The 22,211-nt window shown below is 57.6% G+C and overlaps 1 protein-coding gene across 5 annotated transcripts in view; it reads right to left on the reverse strand.

Annotated features, from left to right (window-relative positions):
• TERT (telomerase reverse transcriptase) overlaps positions 1–17,426 on the reverse strand; it is a 37,451-nt gene extending 20,025 nt beyond the window's left edge. For 4 of the 5 annotated variants that reach the window (XR_006698624.3, XM_005556550.5, XM_045393507.2 and 1 more), the window contains exons 1-6: positions 17,126–17,426; positions 15,668–17,021; positions 9,508–9,703; positions 7,165–7,345; positions 6,299–6,478; positions 5,667–5,822 (exon numbers count right to left, since the gene is read on the reverse strand). Coding sequence is in view for 4 of the 5 variants with exons in the window: in XM_005556550.5 (XP_005556607.3) it covers positions 5,667–5,822; positions 6,299–6,478; positions 7,165–7,345; positions 9,508–9,703; positions 15,668–17,021; positions 17,126–17,344 (2,286 nt within the window). In the remaining variant the exon portion in view is untranslated. The remainder of the gene's footprint in view (positions 1–5,666; positions 5,823–6,298; positions 6,479–7,164; positions 7,346–9,507; positions 9,704–15,667; positions 17,022–17,125) is intronic. The other variant, XM_045393506.3, reaches the window with a different exon arrangement.
• Between the last annotated feature and the right edge of the window lie 4,785 nt (positions 17,427–22,211).

The following is a 22,211-nucleotide window of genomic DNA, read 5'->3' on the forward strand; positions in this document are numbered from 1 at the left end:
CAGCCACTGTGGTACCAGGGAATGGTTTCATGAAAGACGGTTTTTCCACAGGACAGCAGTGGGGAAGGGGATGGTTTCGGGAGGAAACGGTTCCACCTCGGATCATCAGGCATTAGATTCTCATAAGGAGCACACAACCTAGACCCCTGTCTCGCACAGTTCACAGTAGGGTGTGCACACCTCTGAGCGCCGCGTGCCCCTGCTGATCTGACAGGAGGTGGCCTCAGGCGGGAACGCTGGCTCACCACACCCCACCAGCCTCCTGCTGTGCGCCTGGTTCCTCTCAGGCCCCAGACCGGTGCCAGTCCATGGCCAGGGACCTGGGGACCCTTGCTTTAGAGGGAAAATTGCAACTTCAGATGCTTCTTTAGAAAATAAAGTTCAAATGTCCATAATCAAAGCTTTTCCCTCAAGGAGCCGGAAAAAGAACAATAAACAAAGCCTAAAGGAAATGGAAAGAGGCCATTGATAAATAGCAGACACCAATTACGCAGGAAACAGCCGGGAAATCAGCACACGTGAAACTCTTCTGTGAAGAGAGTCATGAAACTGAAAGACTCCTAGCGAGACCTGGAGAAGGAAACGGAGACCGTCAGCACCAAGGCTGGAGGCAGCTACCGCTGCAATCTCACGGAACCTGCAGGAAGCGAGTCTCGGCCGGGCGTGGTGGCTCACACCTGTCATCCCAGCACTGTGGGAGGCCGAGACGGGCGGATCACCTGAGGTCAGAAGTTCGAGACCAGCCTGGCCAACATGGAGAAACCTTGTCTCTACTAAAATTACAGAAATTAGTTGGCATGGTGGTGGGCGCCTATAATCCCAGCTACCTGGGAGGCTGAGGCAAGATAACTGCCTGAACTCAGGAATTGGAGGCTGCAGTGAGCTGAGATCACGCCAATGCACTCCGGCCTGGGCAACAGAGCGAGACTCCGTTACAAAAAAAGAAAAAAGAAAGAAAGCGAGTCTCCAACTCGCAGAGGAATTCCAAGGACGGAGCCCAGCCAGGGCCACATCCAGGCCAATGAGCACAGGGAGGCCTGGAAGTCCTGCCCACCGGCCACACACCATTGCAGGCACCTCATGACCCAGGAGTGGAAGGAACAGAATGGGGAGCCCGGGGGAGGCCCCCACACCCTGACTTACTATAAATACGCTGAAGGAGTGGTCTCCTCAACAAAGCTGTCAGAGCAACTGCAGACCCACTCCAGGAAGAAAGCTCGCCTTCAACTCTGTGTCACCCCACGCATGAAAACCAGTCCCACAGATCCCCACGCATGAAAACCAGTCCCACAGATCCCCACGCATGAAAACCAGTCCCACAGATCCCCACGCATGAAAACCAGTCCCACAGATCCCCACGCATGAAAACCAGTCCCACAGATCCCCACGCATGAAAACCAGTCCCACAGATCCCCACGCATGAAAACCAGTCCCACAGATCCCCACGCATGAAAACCAGTCCCACAGATCCCCACGCATGAAAACCAGTCCCACAGATCCCCACGCATGAAAACCAGTTCCACAGATCCCCACGCATGAAAACCAGTTCCACAGATCCCCACGCATGAAAACCAGTCCCACAGATCCCCACCTACCCCACGCATGAAAACCAGTTCCACAGATCCCCACGCATGAAAACCAGTTCCACAGATCCCCACGCGTGAAAACCAGTCCCACAGATCCCCACGCATGAAAACCAGTCCCACAGATCCCCACGCATGAAAACCAGTCCCACAGATCCCCACGCATGAAAACCAGTCCCACAGATCCCCACGCATGAAAACCAGTTCCACAGATCCCCACGCATGAAAACCAGTTCCACAGAGCCCCACAGATCCCCACGCATGAAAACCAGTTCCACAGAGCCCCACAGATCCCCACGCATGAAAACCAGTTCCACAGAGCCCCACAGATCCCCACGCATGAAAACCAGTTCCACAGAGCCCCACAGATCCCCACGCATGAAAACCAATCCCACAGATCCCCACCTACCCCATGCATGAAAACCAGTCCCACAGATCCCCACAGATCCCCACGCATGAAAACCAGTTCCACAGATCCCCACAGAGCCCCACGCATGATAACCAGTCCCACAGATCCCCACCTACCCCACACATGAAAACCAGTCCCACAGATCCCCACAGAGCCCCACCTACCCCACGCATGAAAACCAGTCCCACAGATCCCCACGCATGAAAACTAGTCCCACAGATCCCCACGCATGAAAACCAGTTCCACAGATCCCCACGCATGAAAACCAGTTCCACAGATCCCCACAGATCCCCACGCATGAAAACCAGTTCCACAGAGCCCCACAGATCCCCACGCATGAAAACCAGTTCCACAGAGCCCCACAGATCCCCACGCATGAAAACCAATCCCACAGATCCCCACCTACCCCATGCATGAAAACCAGTCCCACAGATCCCCACGCATGAAAACCAGTTCCACGGATCCCCACAGAGCCCCACGCATGATAACCAGTCCCACAGATCCCCACCTACCCCACACATGAAAACCAGTCCCACAGATCCCCACGCATGAAAACCAGTCCCACAGATCCCCACGCATGAAAACTAGTCCCACAGATCCCCACGCATGAAAACCAGTCCCACAGATCACCACAGATCCCCATGCATGAAAACTAGTCCCACAGATCCCCACGCATGAAAACCAGTCCCACAGATCCCCACCTACCCCACGCATGAAAACCAGTCCCACAGATCCCCACGCATGAAAACCAGTCCCACAGATCCCCACAGATCCCCACGCATGAAAACCAGTCCCACAGATCCCCACAGATCCCCATGCATGAAAACTAGTCCCACAGATCCCCACGCATGAAAACCAGTCCCACAGATCCCCACGCATGAAAACCAGTCCCACAGAGCCCCACAGATCCCCACGCATGAAAACCAGTCCCACAGATCCCCACAGATCCCCACGCATGAAAACCAGTCCCACAGATCCCCACGCATGAAAACCAGTCCCACAGAGCCCCACAGATCCCCACGCATGAAAACCAGTCCCACAGATCCCCACAGATCCCCGCGCATGAAAACCAGTCCCACAGATCCCCACGCATGAAAACCAGTCCCACAGATCCCCACGCATGAAAACCAGTCCCACAGATCCCCACAGATCCCCACGCATGAAAACCAGTCCCACAGATCCCCACAGATCCCCACGCATGAAAACCAGTCCCACAGATCCCCACGCATGAAAACTAGTCCCACAGATCCCCACGCATGAAAACCAGTCCCACAGATCCCCACGCATGAAAACTAGTCCCACAGATCCCCGCGCATGAAAACCAGTCCCACAGATCCCCACGCATGAAAACCAGTCCCACAGATCCCCGCAGATCCCCGCAGATCCCCGCAGATCCCCGCCTACGTTTGAAAGCTGACACAGTAAAGGCTGTTCTAAAAGGAGACGCAGAAGCAATGTCACCACAACCTCAAGGTAAACAGAGTTCCTGAAGGGAACACAAACAGATTTAGCCACAAACAGCTGCTAAAGTGGACTGCGTTAGTGGACTGCGTTAGTGGACTGCGTTAGTGGACTGTATTAGAAGTACAAATTTCCAGTCCTCAAAGGCTTGACTTAAGAGCACAAAAGCAAGACACACACGGCACAGACATTCACAGTGCACACATCTGATGCCAGACTTGCACCAGAACACACAAAGAGCTCCTGCAAGCCGATGATGGCAGGCAGGCGCCCCGCACAGAGCAGGGCAGGATGAATGGGCACCTCCCGCAAGAGCCCCGGGGCGGCCAGCACGGGAACAGTGTGGACACATGGGCATCAAGAGAGCCCCCTGCACAATCCCACGAGGCGGCTGCGACACCATCAGGCCGGCGGCCACCGGAGGCACCACCCTCGCAAGCAGCCAGCCACCCCCCTGGAAACTCCCACAATATCCATAAAGCACGTCAGCGACCCAGCAACCCCACTCCTGGAATTCACCCGGAGGTGAGGGCCTCTGACCCCTGGGACGCCCCCAGAACCCAGAACACTCACAGCTGTGCAGTCCGCACCCAGGAGCTCCCACAGCAGCAGGAAGGATACATCCACGTGGCGTGTTCCACAGCAGATGCCATATGTGGACAGAACACGGCAGATGCCATACGTGGACAGAACACGCAGCTGAGGCGTTCAGCACAGCTGAGACTTGGACCCCCAAACCCACCTCCTGCCTGATCTCACTTGTGGAGACCAGAAGAGGGAGACCATGGAGGTCGGCACCAGGGTCACGGTGGGGGCGGCACCTTCCGCTGCGGTGGGGGATTCTCCTGGGCTCTGGTGACTTTCTGCACCTGGGCATGGGTGGGTGGCGGGGAGGGGGGTCTCCTGGGCTCTGGTGACTTTCTACATCTGGGCACAGGTGGGTGGCGGGGAGGGGCGTCTCCTGGGCTCTGGTGACTTTCTACACCTGGGCACGGGTGGGTGGCGGGGAGAAGGGTCTCCTGGGCTCTGGTGACTTTCTACACCTGGGCACGGGTGGGTGGCGGGGAGAAGGGTCTCCTGGGCTCTGGTGACTTTCTGTACCTGGGCATGGGTGGGTGGTGGGGAGGGGGTTCTCCTGGGCTCTGGTGACTTTCTGTACCTGGGCATGGGTGGGTGGTGGGGAGGGGCGTCTCCTGGGCTCTGGCGACTTTCTACACCTGGACGCAGGTGGTAGCCATCAGGTTTCCACGAGTGTAAAATTCTGCTGAGTCATACATGAGATTTGCAAATAGCTGCAGTAGCCTCAAGAAGTCAGAGAAAGAGGTCCTTGCAGGTCTCCACATGCGCCTTTCCCCAAACTGAAGCTCCAGGGACACTTCACCTCTGCACCCTGGCCTGGCACTACTCTGGGGGCTTACCACTCCAGCGTGCTCATGACCATTGGGTGGGAACCCAAGTCCAGGGCCCCTTTCACCCCTGCTGAGCCCCAAGGCCTCCGGCCACTCTGGGAGGAGTGTGTCCCGGGGAGCGAGGCCTGAATCAGCCTTCCTGTCTCTCATAGAGCCGGCACGGGCCAGGCTGGGGTCCTGGGGGTGCCGGGGGTCCAGGAAGGTACCACCCAGCGTCCCTACTCTCCTCTCAAACCCGGCTTGGAGTCTCCAAGGCCCAGCCCTGTGACAGGACAGGGGCACCTGTGCTGGAAGGGAGGACCCTGAATGTGGAGTTCACCAAACCAGCACCCAAGAGCGTGAGGACAATGGTACGGACCATGCCCGGAAGAGGAAGGAGGAAGGCCAAGGGGCCACACACACCCACGCCACAGACACAGTGTGGACATGCATGTGCCACGGACACATGCGCACACACACACCACAAATATGCACGTCACAGACACGCAGCACAGACACACGCTCATGCATACCACAGGCACACACACCAGAGACACACCACGCACACACACGTGCCACAGATACACACACATACATCACAAATATGCTCATCACAGACACATGCACCACGGACACGCCCGTACCACACATGTGCCACACACGTGCCACATGCGCATATCACAGATACACACACATATCACTGACATGTAAATCATGGAAGTACCTCCATCACAGAAACACATCACAGACATGACTGCATCCTAGACACATCCAGATCCCAGGGACATACATCCTGGACACAACTGTATCACACGTGAGCCTTACGTGGCTCTTGAAGGTCTTGCGGACGTGCCCGTGGGCGGCCTTCCGGACCACAGCATACCGGCGCACGCAATATGTGTTCTGGGGCTTGATGATGCTGGCGATGACCTCCGTGAGCCTGTCCTGGGGGATGGTGTCGTATGCGCCCACCACATCCACCTGCGTGAGTGAAGGCAAGGAGGCTGACAATGGCCATCCAGCAACTCAGACGTCACCTCTGCCCTCAGGGCCTGGCCGCAGCCGCGTCCCCCCATCTCTCTCTGAGCCCCACCTCTCCAGACCCCAAGGGCAGGGCGGGCTGTATGCCCTCTCTGAGCCTCAGGACAGGAGGGCCCTGGCTCAGGACTGGGGTGCGAGGCACCGGGGCCTGGTGGCTGAGCTGGTGCGGTTCCTTCTCTGACGGGAACTGGAATCCAGTGGGACCCTCCCTGGGAGGAGGAGCCCGGGGCAGTTGGGGTGCAGAGTCGGGGCCCATGTGCTGCAGGAAAGGCTGAAGGCCTCCCTGCCAGGTGCCAGGTGTGTCCCCAACAGTGACCGGGTCACCTGCACTCCCTGTGGCCCACCCAGCATGAGGTGTCAATCAGGCAGCCACCCCCAAGGTCCAGCAGGGCTGCTGACGGGGTCCCAGCGCCCACCTTGACGAAGTATAGCTTGGGCGGCGGGTCCTGGGCCCGCACACGCAGCACAAAGTTGCGCCAGGCCCTGTGGATATCATCCAGGCCCAGCACAGAGGCACCCAGGAGGCCGGGGCGCCGTGCCCGCTCGTAGTTGAGCACACTGAACAGTGCCTTCACCCTCGAGGCGAGACGCTCGGCCTGGCGGGGACGGCACGGGAGATGGTCAGGACAGTGGACCTGGCCAGGTGCCCCGCCCCACCAGAGGGACCCAGGGGAGAAGCAGCCCCACCCCAGTGTCCCCAGCTGCCCAGACCTAGGTCCTTGAACCCCTCCCAGCTTCCCCAGACCCTGTTTGAAACGTGGTCCCGGCTGCATGTGTGTTGCACATGGGATGCTCATGCCATACCTCTGTCCACCTCACCCCACATTCCCCTCAAATGACGGGGTCACTACAGCCACAGCAGCCACAGGTGGGGTGCAGGAGCCGTGGGGTGAGGGCCCAGGGTCCTCAGAGCCCGGTGGGGTCCTGGCAGCCATGGCCTGGTCCCTGGGCCCACATACGGAAGCACCCGGTGCCCGAGCACCACGGCAGGACACGAACCTGGGACCTCGCGCTCTGCTGCGTCCAGGCCCCAGCCCAGCCACTGCTTGTGGTCCTCAGAGCCTGTCCCTGCCCCAGGACCTCCCCCAACACCCCCACACTGCTTTTCTGGAGGCACCAGCACCTCGGCCACCTCACCACGCCCACAAATGGGTGTAAGCCGTGCCGTGGGCCGGGCTGGGTCCCGTGGCCCCTCCTCCGGGCCCTGCATCTAAGCTGATACCAAATGTGGGGCTCAAACACACTTCTGTTTAAAAAGGACACTAAACCAAAGCACAGTCACCCTCTTTTCTCTGCGGAACGTTCTGGCTCCCACGACGTAGTCCATGTTCACAATCGGCCGGAGCCCGTCAGGCTTGGGGAGGAAGCGGAGTCTGGACGCCAGCAGGGTGGGCCTGGCTTCCCGATGCTGCCTGGCCTCTGCTTCCGACAGCTCCCGCAGCTGCACCCTCTTCAAGTGCTGTCTGCAACAGAGAGCCCCTCAGGACACGCTCAGCCAGGCGCCAGACTAGGGGGAAGCTCACGGGAAGCCACAAGCCCCCATCGACTCAGTGAGGGCTCGGGACACCCACGGCAGCACACACTGAAGGCCATGCCCGGGGCCACGTCCTCCCACGCCAGCCAGACGCCTCCGAGAGCCCTCTACTTGCAGGGCACCTGGACACCTGGTCCTACAGTCAACCCTAGGAACGCACAGTCCAGTGGTCAACCCCCAGGGTGACTGTCCCACCATCAGCACCAGGGAACCTGGTCCCATGATCAACCCCCAGCCTGCCTGTCCAGTGGCCGCCACCCAGGATGGGGTGCAAGGCTGCATCTGGGGCCACATGAACTCATGCTCCCTCCACACAGGATGCCTGTCCCTCTGGTACAGCCACTGGGTAGCCCAGGTCTGGCCCCAGGCAGGACCCTCAGGCAGAAAGAGCCGCATCCCTTCCAATGGAGCGGGCAGGGGAGGCTGCTCAGGGCAGCTCAGCCAAGGAGCAGAACCAGCTCCCGTGAGCCCACCAGCTCCCTGACACCTCTGCCCTTTGGCATTTTCTCCCAAAACCACCCATGGGGGAGTGGGGGGCTGGAGTGGCCACACCTGGACCTGGGCATCTGCGGCTGACGGCCTAGTGCTCTATGGTCGCTGGGCCCGAGGGTGCTCCGGGGCTGGTACCCTGACCCCAGGCCGCAGGCCCAGCCGAGCACAGAAGAGGCACAGTACCCTGTCCAGGGAGGAGGGGCCTCCGAGGCCCCTCAGGCAGAACATCAGCTCCAGCCGTGACAAGGAGCGACTAGGGGACCACCACGTCTGTCTGCTCCTTCCTGTCACCCCAATTAAATTCTTCCCAAAACACTGGTCAAATGACCACGTTGGGTCACACACCATTCACTATGTGCAATGTCTAAGTAGGGCACATTGTGTATTAACTCGTTCCCACAAGGAAAGCCCTGACTCTCCCCCAGATACAGGAGGAAACGGCCCCAGCCCCACGTCGGGGTCCCCAGCCCAGAGGCCGTGTTACCTCTGATGAGGTCTGCTGCCAGCTTCCTCTGCAGACATCCTGATTTGGGGCATGGGGTGTGAGAAGCCCCCCAGGGACTCGAGTGTGCAGAGGAGCCGGGGAAGCCCTGACCTTGTGACTAAAGAGTCCTCACCGAGCCCTCCAGTCAGCCTGGGTGGGACACAGAGAAGCTAATATCATGGCCTGGGCTCAGCCAGGCTGATGTCTCCCAGCCCAGCACTCCAGTCCCTCACTGACGCAAATCCAGCTTGAATCTGCCACAATCCCTCACACTCTTATCAGCTGAACACTGCAGACAAAATCTCGCAGCCATTCAAACGCAGCCACCTAGAAGTTAGCTCATGATGGACGTCTCCTACCCCAGGTGCTCCCCACACAGGTGCTCCCCACAGTGAGTCACCAAGAGGGTGGGATTTTATCCTCTCGTGACCTAAATCCAGCAGATTAAAGATTCATGCAGACCAGCATGAATTAAAAGACAATCGGGGACCAGTCACAGTGGCTCAGCCTATAAACCAAGCATTCTGGGAGGCCAAGGTGGGTGGATCACCTGAGGTCAGGAGTTCGAGACCAGCCTGGCCAACATGGCAAAAGCCCATCTCTACTAAAAATACAAAAATTAGCCAGGCGTGGTGGCAGGTGCCTGTAATCCCAGCTACTTAGGAGGCTGAGGCTGGAGAATCGCTTAAACCCGGGAGGTGGAAGTTGCAGTGAGTGAAGATTATGGCACTGCACTCTAGCCTGGGCAACAGAGCAAGTCTCCATCTCAAAAAACAAAAAAAAAAAAAAAAGAGAAAGAATCGGATCCACATCCCGAGGAGGGGCAAGGAGGCTGGTGGTAGTGTTTCCATCCAATATAAACTGCTTCTGCTTTACAGACCCCAGAGACCACTTGGCATAAACTCCTGATTTCACAAGTAACAGAAAGTGAGCTCCGGGCAATCAGAGCCCAGCACAGAATCCACTCGGGACAGGCCTGTGACGGGGGCCCTGGCTCCCAGCCCAGAGCCACACAGCCAGGGAAGCACCGGCGCCGGGACGACAGGCGCACGCTGAGGCCGGGGCTGGTGCTGCAGGACTTCGAGAAGCAGGGGACCAGCGTGGGGTTACACTACCTGATTCCAATGCTTTGCAACTTGCTCCAGACACTCTTCCGGTAGAAAAAGAGCCTGTTCTTCTGAAACGTGGTCTCCGTGACATAAAAAAAAGACCTGAGCAGCTCGACCACATACACACTCATCAGCCAGTGCAGGAACTTGGCCAGGATCTCCTCCCGCAGGCGGTGCTCTGCGGCCGGCACACAGCCCACCCCTGAAACGAGAAGGACACCGCACATCCAGCTCACCGCAGGGCTGGCGACCTCATCGCAGACCTGCACCATCTGGTACGACAGCCATGGCCACGGGGAGCCCAGCAGGTCCAGGCTGAGATGGCCGCACACGGGACCCACACGGGATCCCGCAGATCAAGCACAAAAAATGTCACATGTCCTGTGAGTGACGCTCCCACCAATGACACCCTAAATGATGAGTTGTGGACGTGCTGGGCTTCAGTAAAATTATTATTACGTTAATTTCACCTTTTCTTTTTTACTTTTTTAATGTGGCTGCTAGAATTTTTTTTTCTTTTTCTCTATTTTTTTTTTTTTTTTTTTTGAGACAGTCTCCCTCTGTTGCCAGGCTGGAGTGCAGTGGCGCAATGTCAGCTCACTGCAACTTCCAACTCCCCGGTTCAAGCGATTCTCCTACCTCAGCCTCCCAGGTGGCTGGGATTACAGGCACCCACCACCATGCCCGGCTAATTTTTGTGTTTTTAGTAGAGATGGGGTTTCACCATGTTGGCCAGGTTGGTCTCGATCTCCTGACCTTGTGATCCATCCGCCTGGGCCTTCCAAAGTGCTGGGATTACGGGCGTGAGCCACCGCGCCCAGCCTAGACATTTAAAAATGATCCACGTGGCTCATGTCATGCTCCTGTTGGATGACAATGGCTCGAAGCCTCATCCTTTGTCCTGGTCCCTAAGCAGAAGGGAGGAGGCAGACACTTCCCCGCCAGGCAGCACATCGGGGCTGGCACCAGACCGTAGGTTTGTGTGATTTCAAACTCGTCACCACGGAGCCCAGATCCCAACGTGCCTGGGGTTTTCCAGGCTGAACCCAGGCCGAGCGGACGCTGCTGTCACCCACTGGCTAAGGAACGCCGGCCACGTGGTGCTCCAGACACTCACGGGCCAAGATGATCGCCCTTCTCGTGAGTCTCCACATCTTCATCTGTGCATAAGCAGAGGTCCCCGGACGTCACTAGAAGCCATGGAGGCCACAGTGCAGGTAAAGCTGGGGTTTACCAGCAATAACAAGACAGAAGAACCAGGCAAAGGACAAGGAAGGGGACCCCAGAAGGCAGGCCTGAGACAGAAGACAGACGGGGAACAGAGGAGGAAAAGCAGGGCAGGGACAAAGCTAAAGAAACACGGAACACGGAAAACAATATTAATAATGGTTACCTTGTGGGTGTGTCAAGATACCCAAGATAGAACTAAGTCAGCAGGGAAAATAGCACATAGGCTGGGGGTGGTGACCAGAGTTAAAATATACTTAAGGCTCTTACTGCTCAGGACAAGGGTAGCAATGTTTCAGACTTCATTTTAAAAGATCAGGGTAGGCCGGGCACGGTGCCTCATGCCTGTAATCCCAGCACTGTGGGAGGCCGAGGCGGGCAGATCACTTGAGGTCAGGAGTTTGAGACAAGCCTGGCCAACATGGTGAAACCTCATCTCTACTAAAAATACAAAAATTAGCCAGGCGTGGTGGCGGGCACCTGTAATCCCAGCTACTCATGAGGTTGAGGAATGAGAACTGCTTGAACCCAGGAGGCAGAGGTTGCAGTGAGCCGAGGTTGCGCCATTGCACTCCAGCCTGGGTGACAGAGTGAGACTCTGTCTCAAAAAACAAAAGCAAACAACGACAATGAAAAGATCAGGGGGTAACACTAAGCAAAGGGAAATAAAAGCAAATGCCCAGTGACCAGGAGGCAACGACAGGATCCACACACACTTGGCAGGAAACGCACACAGCAACCCAAGAGGTAGTGAGAAACAAGGGAACGAGGACACGCAAAAGGCAAATGGAGAATCACAGTGCACCAGACGGGTCTCTAGTGACAGAAAAATGAAAACAAATCAAGTTATCCAGTTAAACAACAACTGTCAGACTGGACTGGAAATTCACCTACATGCTGTTAACAAGACATACCTACACGGTAAGAACAAAAAAGTGTTGAAAATTAGGCCAGGCACAGAGGCTCATGCCTGTAATTCAGCACTTTGGGAAGCCGAGGTAGGTGGATCCCTTGAGTCCAAGAGTTTGAGACCAGCCTGGGCAACACAGCAAGACCCTGTCTCTAGAAAACATTTTAAAATTAGCCAGGTGTAGTGGTGTGTGTCTGTAGTCCTAGCTGTTCAGGAGGCTGAGGTGAGAGAATGGCTCACACCGGGAGGTAAAGGTTACAGTGACCTGTGATCATGCCACTTCACTCATCCTGGGCAACAGAGCAAGACTCTGTCTCAACAACAAAAATACATATATATATATAAGGCAGAAAACAGATAACAGCAAGAAAATACTAATCAAATGAAGCCCAGTGTGGCAGTACTAAGGGCAATTTAAAAAAAGAATCACTAGATGACTAGAGACATAGAAGTCTACAAAAGATTCACTCATCAGGAAGATAAAAATTCTACCACGTGCATGTACCTAATAATGCCCCATATAAATGCCACCAAACAAGAAGAAATGAACAGACCCATCCCCCATGTGATGGACTGTGGCCTCCTTCTTGGAATTTCATGCATCTAGAAGGAGACAGAAGCTTTGCACAGGACTTAATAAGCTGGATATAGTGAACATGCCCTCTATTGGCAGGACGTCAAATTTACAATGGCTGATTCTGGAAACCATCCACACACTAGATCACAAAGCAAAGATCCACAATTGGTATTATACAGACCACCATACAACTGAGTTTGAAATCAATAACAAAATGATAACTTAAAATACTCTACATATCTGGAAAATAAACCATGTTCAAATAACTCACTGCTCAAAGAAATCACAGAATAAGTTAAAGAATACTTAAAAGTGACTGATATCAAAATGACTTCACATCAAAACACAGGGTGCGCAAAGAAAAAAATCACAGTGTAAGAATATTTAAAAGAAGTATTAACACGTATGAACACTTTTAAGTATTTTAAGAACACTTAAAAGTGGCTGATGTCGAAATTCACATCAAAACACAGGGTGCAGCTAAGGCAGCACTTAGAGGGAAAGGCATAACTAAACTAAGAAGTTAGAAAAGAAATGAAAGAATAAACCAAAAGAAAGCATATAATGGAAAGATAGAAATATTAGAGGTAAGTCAGTGAAATTCAAAACCAAGACCCAAGAGAGAAGTCTGACGAAGGCCGGCGGAGACACCAGCCCTCCACGTAGGTCTCAGAGCAGGAGACAGACGGAGACACTCCAACCTGTGGCTGGATGTCAATCCACATGAGGGGGCGACTGGAGGCAGAGCCCAGCCTAAGCAATGACCGGCAGGTGCCCAGAATAAGGTGACAAGGGTTGCCACCCACCCAAGGGAGCCAAGCTGAGGGGCAGCTTGGGAGAAAATAGGACAAGTGAGGGGGTTGGGGTGCCTTGTTTTCCTTCAGGCCACAGAGAATCCTTTCTGGGATGTCTCCAGCAACACTTGGCAGCAGACACAGGCAGCCCAGAGTCCAGCCTCAGCATGACAGGGACACCCGGGGACCGCACCTCACTCACCCTGCATGTGACAGGGACACCCGGGGACCGCACCTCACTCACCCTGCACGTGACAGGGACACCCGGGGACCGCACCTCACTCACCCTGCATGTGACAGGGACACCCGGGGACTGCACCTCACTCGCACGTGACAGGGACACCCGGGGACCGCACCTCACTCGCACGTGACAGGGACACCCGGGGACCGCGCCTCACTCGCACGTGACAGGGACACCCGCGGACCGCGCCTCACTCGCACGTGACAGGGACACCCGGGGACCGCGCCTCACTCACCCTGCACGTGACAGGGACACCCGGGGACCACGCCTCACTCACCCTGCACGTGACAGGGACACCCGCGGACCGCGCCTCACTCACCCTGCACGTGACAGGGACACCCGGGGACCACGCCTCACTCACCCTGCATGACAGGGACACCCGGGGACCACGCCTCACTCACCCTGCACGTGACAGGGACACCCGGGGACCGCGCCTCACTTGCACGTGACAGGGACACCCGGGGACCACGCCTCACTCACCCTGCATGACAGGGACACAGGGGACCACGCCTCACTCACCCTGCATGTGACAGGGACACCCGGGGACTGCACCTCACTCACCCTGCACATGACAGGGACACCCGGGGACCGCGCCTCACTCACCCTGCACGTGACAGGGACACCCGGGGACCGTGCCTCACTCACTTGCACGTGACAGGGACACCCGTGGACCGCGCCTCACTCACCCTGCACGTGACAGGGACACCCGCGGACCGCGCCTCACCCTGCATGACAGGGACACAGGGGACCACGCCTCACTCACCCTGCATGACAGGGACACAGGGGACCACGCCTCACTCACCCTGCATGTGACAGGGACACCCGGGGACCGCGCCTCACTCACCCTGCATGTGACAGGGACACCCGGGGACTGCGCCTCACTCACCCTGCACGAGACAGGGGCACATTGTGACCTCATCTGAAATCAGAGAATAGCAATGATGACAGGCAGAGTCCTGATCAGAGAACTCAAACTCTCCTCCACGAAGGAAGCTGGAGCGCAAAAAAGCAAAAATGGGTTGCATGACGATTATCTGACTCGGCGTGGTCCACCTGAGCTGCAGCAGGTGTCAGGCAGCTGCTGTTCGATGGGTAGGGACTTCCAGTCACGCAAGACACAGCAGTTCAAGCAAACTGCTGTAAACACTAGGCCGACTTAGCCATTCTGCACTGTACACAGAAAACCATGTTAGGAGAGCCAATCTCATGTTATATGACTTTTGCCACCATTAAAAGAAAAAAAAAAGAGCCCAGGAAGGTCACCCTCCTTGTCTGCATGGCCAGAAGTCTTAAATGTCTTGGGAATTTGTGGGGAGGGGGTGAAATCGGGACTTCTTCTGGCTGCCACTGTAGGGCCTGGGAGCACTGGGAGCCAAAAGGAGGCTGGAGCGGAGGTGCCTCAACATCAAATCCAGAAAAACAGAGTGGGGACACGGCAGGGCTCAGCAGCACCATCCCCTGAACACCTACAAGCACTGTCCCTTCCCTGAGCAGGTGGAGCCATTTGCTGTCCTCTGCTCCCACGTGGCCCTCTTCATACCTAAAGACGGGACCAGGATCTGTGCTGGAGGACAGTCTCATCTCCCTCCTTCTACCCTGTCCTGGCATAGTCAACAAACAATTTTTTTTTTTTTAAGACAGAGTTTCACTCTCATCACCCAGGCTGGAATGCAAGGGCACAATCTCAGCTCACTGCAACCTCCACCTCCTGGGTTCAAGTGATTCTCCTGCCTCAGCCTCCCAAGTAGCTGGGACTACAGGCACACACCACCATGCCCAGCTACTTTTTGTAATTTTAGTAGAGACGGGGTTTCACCATGTTGGTCAGGCTGGTCCTGAACTTCTGACCTCAGGTGATCCACCTGCCTCAGCCTCCTAAAGTGCTGGGATTAAGGCGTGAGCCACAGTACCTGGCCTTCAACACACAATTAAATCTTAAACACAAACCTGCATATTGGCTGACCACGTGCACCTGCAACACCCTTACCTCCCACCCCCAGGAAGAGGGGGTTCTCCTCCCCACCACTCATTCCCATCCTTGAAATTTCGAAGGGGATTACAGGTAATCCGCAGGGACCCTCGCCAGAGCGTCTGTGCTTCCAGACGCTTCTCCCCATTGCCGGCAATCCGGCTCCACTGCCGTGCCCAGCCTCCTCTGTTTACTGCTCTGGCCTCAGTGCCTGGAAACTGTGTGTCCATCAAAACGTGAAGGTGAACCTCGTAAGTTTATGCAAACTGGACAGGAGGGAGAGCAGAGGCAGAGATCACCTTGTCCACTCGACGTTCAGAGCGAGAAGCCACATATGCCCACTTGACGATGGAGACTGGGGGACCAGGGCTCTGCCTGCCCCCTTTTCTGAGCCCCCTACTGCATTCAGCTCTGGGGCCTGGGCCCTCGACGGCCACCACCTCCTCACCTGGGCTCTTGCGCAGCCAAGCACAGTCCCGCACGCTCATCTTCCACGTCAGCTCCCGCAGGGAGAGCTTGGCGTGCTTCCCCAGAGAGATGAACTTCTTGGTGTTCCTGAGGAAGCGGCGTTGGTTGTGCCTGGAGCCCCAGAGGCCGGGGGGCACCAGCCGGCGCAGGCAGGCCCGCACGAAGCCGTACACCTGCCAGGGGCTGCTGTGCTGGCGAAGCAGCTGCACCAGGCGACGGCGGTCTGTGTCCTCCTCCTCGGGGGCCGCCACTGAGCCCTGGGGCTTCTCCCGAGCACAGACACCGGCTGCTGGGGTGACCGCAGCCCGCAGCGGGCAGTGCGTCTTGAGAAGCGCCCCGTAGGGGCACTGCGCGTGGTTCCCAAGCAGCTCCAGAAACAGGGGCCGCATTTGCCAGTAGCGCTGGGGCAGGCGGGGCGGCCTGCGGGGAGTCCCTGGCATCCAGGGCCTGGAACCCAGAAAGATGGTCTCCACGAGCCTCCGGGCGCCAGTCAGGCTGGGCCGCAGGGAGTTGAGTAGGAAGGAGGGCCGCAGCTGCTCCTTGTCGCCTGAGGAGTAGAGGAAGTGCTTGGTCTCGGCGTACACCAGGGGACAACGCGTGTCCCAGGGACTTGGTGGCCGCGATGTGGATGGGGGGCCCGCGTGGTGCTGGCGGCCCACGGATGGGTGGGAGTGGCGTGTGCCAGACAGCGCACCCTCCAAAGAGGTGGCTTCTTCGGCAGGTCTGGCAGGTGACACCACACAAAAACCACAGTCACTCGGTCCACGCGTCCTGTCCGGGTGGGCCCAGGACCCCTGCCCAACGGGCGTCCGCTCCGGCTCAGGGGCAGCCCCACGCCTGGGCCTCTTGGGCAACGGCAGACTTCGGTTGGCACTACCCCGGCGCCTCCTCGCACCCGGGGCTGGCAGGCCCATGGGGACCCCGGCCTCCCTGACGCTACGGTTCCAGGCCAGTTCGCAGCCCAGACCCCTTCGGGTTCCACTCGCGTGTGGCGCGGGCCGGCCCTGAGTGGCAGCGCCGAGCTCGTACAGCGGCGGCCCGCACACCTGGTAGGCGCAGCTGGGAGCCACCAGCACAAAGAGCGCGCAGCGTGCCAGCAGGTGAACCAGCACGTCGTCGCCCACGCGGCGCAGCAGCAGCCCCCACGCCCCGCTCCCGCGCAGTGCGTCGGTCACCGTGTTGGGCAGGTAGCTGCGCACGCTGGTGGTGAAGGCCTCCGGGGGACCGCCGCGGGCCCCGTCCAGCAGCGCAAAGCCGAAGGCCAGCACGTTCCTCGCGCCGCGCTCGCACAGCCTCTGCAGCACCCGGGCTACCAGCTCCTTTAGGCAGGACACCTGCGGGGGAAGCGCTCTGAGTCGCCTGCGCTGCTCTCCGCATGTCGCCGGTTCCCCCCGGCCGCCCTCAACCCCCGCCGGACACGGACCCTGGGGAGGCCCACCTGGCGGAAGGAGGGGGCGGCGGGGGGCGGCCGTGCGTCCCAGGGCACGCACACCAGGCACTGGGCCACCAGCGCGCGGAAAGCCGCCGGGTCCCCGCGCTGCACCAGTCGCCAGCCCTCGGGCCCCAGGCGCTGCACGAACGTGGCCAGCGGCAGCACCTCGCGGTAGCGGCTGCGCAGCAGGGAGCGCACGGCTCGGCAGCGGGGAGCGCGCGGCATCGCAGGGGTGGCCAGGGCCGGGGCCTCCCACGTGCGCAGCAGGACTGGGCTCTGCCTCCAACCCGCGCCGCGAGGAGAGGGCGGGGCCGCGGAAAGGAAGGGGAGGGGCTGGGAGAGCCTGGAGGGGGCTGGGCCGGGGACCCGGGAGGGGTCGGGAGGGGGGCGGGGTCCGCGCGGAGGAGGCGGAGCTGGAAGGTGCAGTGGCGGGACCGGCAGCGCGGTCCCGGGCGTCTGCGCCCGCGAATCCACTGGGAGCCTCGGCCTGGCCCCTACCGCGGCTCCGGGCGGACCCCGGGGTCTGGGCCGCGCTTCCCCGCCCGCGCGCCGCTCTGGCTCCCAGGGTGCAGGGACCCCAGCGAGGGCCCCAGCGGAGAGGGGTCGAATCGGCCTAGGCTGTGGGGTAACCCGAGGGAGGGGCCGTGATGTGGGGGCCCTGGGAACAGGTGCGAGCGGCGACCCCTTCGCCGCTTTCTCAGCTGGGCCTGATCCCGAGACCCAGGGCTGCCCCCAGGTCCGGACGCGGGGTGTCAGGCTCCGGGCACCGCGAATGCCAGGCGTGAAGGGGAGGACGGAGGCACGTAGACACGGCTGGAGACTAACCTGAGGACACAACAGCGCTCCCTGGACGGGCACGCGGGGGCTCCCGGAGCGCCTCCCTGCAACACTTTCCCGAGACTAGGGTTCCTTGACACAGGCCCGTCATTTCTCTTTGCAGGTTCTTAGGCGGCGAGGGGTCCCCACCATGAGCAAACCCACCATGCCAGCAGCAGGAGCTCCTGGAGCGCCTCACACCCGCGACAGCTGCCTTGACCCTGGGCCCGGGCACTCTACTAGCAGATGAGGCCAACCTCTGGTCACATCCCGCCCGCACAGGGAGGAGAGCAGCTCCGGGGGGTCCAGGCACCTGGCTCCAAGCCTCGGACTGCAGAGCCGGGAGGCCCGACTTCCAGCCCAGCAGTAGAAGCCACACGGCTGCTGGGCCCCTCCAGACCTGGGGCCATGGCACATCCGCAGGACAGCTGAGGACTTCCCAGGAACCCAGACTCTGGGATGCTCAAGTTTGGATCTAAGGGGCGAGAAACTTCTGAGTCTCCCGAGGCCTTGCAGGGATGCTGTAGCTGAGGACGGCAAACACTGAAATGCTAACAAATGCAACCTTAAATGTAACCTTTCCTACTTTCAGAAACTGGCGGAGGAAATTGCTTTATTTATGGAGCTAGCATTTGAACAGGCCTGGCACCCTCCCTGGGCCGTCACACTCGCTGGAGGTTAGCCTCGTCTTGTAAATACTTGGGATTACAGGTCGCTCTTCTAGAAATCCCCTTAGTGAGCCCGAAGGCTTTTTAAAGGGCTGTGTTTGTGAACTGGCTGTGCCACTAGGGCAAAGGGGCGGTTTGGAAAATTTGTTCCAACAAAAGTTAAGGTTGTAGCTTACTCTGGTTCCCCCCAGAGAAACCAACATAGAAAACATAATTTTAAAAGAGGGAATAGAAGAAATGGAGGCAGAAGATTACACTGGAGTAATTAACACCATGTCCATGGTGAGGAAACGCCTCCCAGCGTTCGATGAAGATCGCTGACACCCAGAAGACACCCCAGTATTACGGGCGCAGTTAGTCTGTCTTTGAACAGTTGATGATGTCTTAGTCATCACAGTGTAAAACATCAAGAATGTTCTAACAACAACAAAAAAATTCTATCATTGGCTTAAAACACGACACCTGAGTGGGGTGAGCTTCCTACCTCAGACCCAGATGTTTCTAACCAGAGTAAATTCTGAGCTGGGCGCAGTGGCTCACGCCTGTAATCCCAGCACTTTGGGAGGCCAAGGCTGGCGGATCATCTGAGGTCGGGAGTTCGAGACCAGCCTGGCCAACACGGTGAAACCCCATCTGTACTAAAAATACAAAAAATTAGCTGGGCATGGTGTTGCGTGCCTGTAATCCCAGCTACATGGGAGGCTGAAGCAGGAGAATCACTTGAACGTGGGAGGCAGAGGCTGCAGTAAGCCAAGATCGCGCCACTGCACTCCAGCCTGAGCAACAAGAGTGAAACTCCATCTCAAAACAAACAAACACACACACGAAACAGAGTGGATTCTGTACCAGCAGTGAAAAATAAAGTATCATTCCTTCCTCCACAGGAGTGAGAGGAACTCCTCTGCCCCGGGGGGATGGGGAGGGGACGCATCACCTGTAGAGTAGGAGGGATGGACTTCAATTTCTACTTTAATTTCAGTGTTTCAGCACACACGGAGACATGGAGATTCAGGATGGTGTCCACACTCATGCCCTGATTCTACATCGGGTTTCTCCTGGCAGATGGAGACCCGCTGGGACCTGAGGCCTGCAGCCTCCCAGCTGCTGGCAGAGTGGGGGGCATCCCCTGCAGTGGGTCCCACGGCATAAAAGGCGGTCATAGAAACTGTGAATACGTCAAGAGATGGTATATCCCCAGTCTGTGAGGAATTAGAGAAAATATCAAAGGAGGGTAACTCCTGAGTAAAGGGGAGATTGAACTCCATGAACTCCCGACCAGTGGGTGTGACTTGAGCCCAGGGAAGTTTTAAAATGGTTAAACAGGCCGGGCATGGTGGCTCACGCCTGTAATCACAGCACTTTGGGAGGCCGAGGCGGGCAGATCATCTGAGGTCAGGAGTTTGAGATCAGCCTGACCAACATGGTGAAACCCCATCTCTACTAAAAATACAAAATTAGCCAGGTGTGGAGATGCACACCTGAAATCCCAGCTACTTGGGAGGCTGAGGCACAAGAATTGCTTGAACCCAGGAGATGGAGGTTGCAGTAAGCCGAGATCACGCCACTGCACTCCAGCCTGGGTAATAAGAGCAAAACCCTGTCTCAAAAAGTAAGTAAATAAAATAAAATAGCTAAATAAATCACTTGTGCCTGCCCTGCCCCTGCCCAGAGGCGCTTCGGACCTGTCCTTGGATGTTTCTGTAAAGTTTTGTTTTGAAATAATCCTAGATTCGCAGTGCCTGGGTTTCCTGTGACTTCTGCAAATCCCCACACACTTCATGCTAGAAGGGCAGCACGGTTGCCCTCCTGTGGCACAGAGGCTGGAGGTCCACGATGGGCCCTGGAGGGCTAAGGGCCAGCCGTGCCTTCCTGCTGCAGGCTCCGTGGAGGGTCCCTTCCCCGCTTTTTCCAGCTTCCGGAGGCACTTGCAGGCGTGGGCTCGAGGCACCTCCTCCCTTTTCAGCCTCGGACTGGCTCTGCCTCCATGTTCCGAGGCTACCCCACTCTGACCCTCCTGCTCGCCTCCTCCCAGAACCCCCGGATTACTTTTCGGCCCTGCAGGTAATCCCAAATGATCCTGGACCTCAGGTTCCTCACGGTGATCACACCTGCAAAGGTCCTGGGGCCAGGCGGGTTCTGTCCACAGGTCTGGGGGAATCAGGATGCGGGCGTCTCTAGGGCATTATCCTGCCCAGGACATTCGGGCATGGCAAAGATGGCACAGCCTCCGGGTTCCCCCATCCCCACCCCCCCATGGTTAGTCTCCCATAACTGAGCCGATACTCTATCAGAACCAGGAAACTGGCTTTAGTAAGTTTAGCAGTAGCCCCCTGCTCCTGCCCCCACCGTCCCTAACCCCTTTAACCACTCCCCTGCCCTGGGGTGAAATTTTCTCATTTTGAGCATGTTGTGTATGTGGAGTCCTATCCCGTGGAGGTGGCAGTTTTGACTCGGCATAATTCCCTTGAGACGCCTGAAGGCTTTGTACACGGCGTGTTCCTCTTCACTGCGGAGGAACTGTCCACGGCCCGGATGGACCAGTTTGTTTAACCAGTTTGTTAAAGGCGTTTTAGCAGGGCTTTCCCCACTTTGTAACTATTAAACTAAAACTGCAGTGGTCGGTCGTGGACGGGAGTTTGTACATGATGTGCGTAATCACGTGAATTCCCGGGGCTGTGGGATAAATGTCCAGTAGTACGATTGCCGGGTCTTTTGGGAAGTGGATGCTTAGTTCTTGTGGAAACTGCCACCCTGTGTTCCAGAGGGAGGAGGGCAGGAAAGTGCTGGGCAGAGAAGGGCGGGTCCCTGGCGAGGGCTCCATACCCAGGCCTGTGCCCATGGACCTGGGTGAGGACAGGCACTCCTACCTTCACACCCAAATGTTGCATTTCCCAAGAGCACCCTGGCCTGCCACACCCCTGTCCTGTGCCTATAAAACCCCGAGACCCTAGCGGGCAGACACACGCGGCTGGACGTGGACAGGAGCACAGAAACAGAAGACACACCGGCAGGTCCCGGCAGATGACAGGAGCCGGGAGCGCCTGGAAATGGAGGTCAGCATGCAGCCAGACGCCAGGAACCTGCACCAGGGGCCACGAGCCAGCTTCAGGCTCAGAGGAGCCGGTCTGGGAGGTGCAGAATCTCCTCCCTTCAATGCGTGTGAGTGTTGGGGAAGGAGGCAGACACCCCATGTAAGGAGGAACCATGCGAGCTGCGCTGCTGAGACAAGACAGGGGAGACAGCAGCCCTGGAACATGGCCCACCCAGGGTTTAGGAAGCTGCTGGAGAAGCTGAGCCCTGGAGAAGCTGAGCCCTGGAGAAGCTGATCCCTGGAGAAGCTGAGCCCTGGAGAAGCTGAGCCCTGGAAGCAGGGGGTGTGGGGACAGGGCTGGCCTCAGTGTGGTACCCCGGGGTAAGTCTCTAGGGCAGATGGCTCCCTTGGGAAGCAGCAACCAGGCCCTAGAGTCTGGGGGATTGCCTGCCAGGGCAGCCTCAGGGTCCTGTCTCCCAGGGTCTCCTACTCTAAAGAAACAGATTGTTCCACTCACTGTTGTCACCCCAGCCTGGTGACTGAAAGCAGCCTCATCTCTCTTGGACTCTAATACATC

The sequence above is a fragment of the Macaca fascicularis genome, chromosome 6 (genome assembly GCF_037993035.2).
Source record: "Macaca fascicularis isolate 582-1 chromosome 6, T2T-MFA8v1.1".
Taxonomy (NCBI): Eukaryota; Metazoa; Chordata; class Mammalia; order Primates; family Cercopithecidae; genus Macaca; species Macaca fascicularis.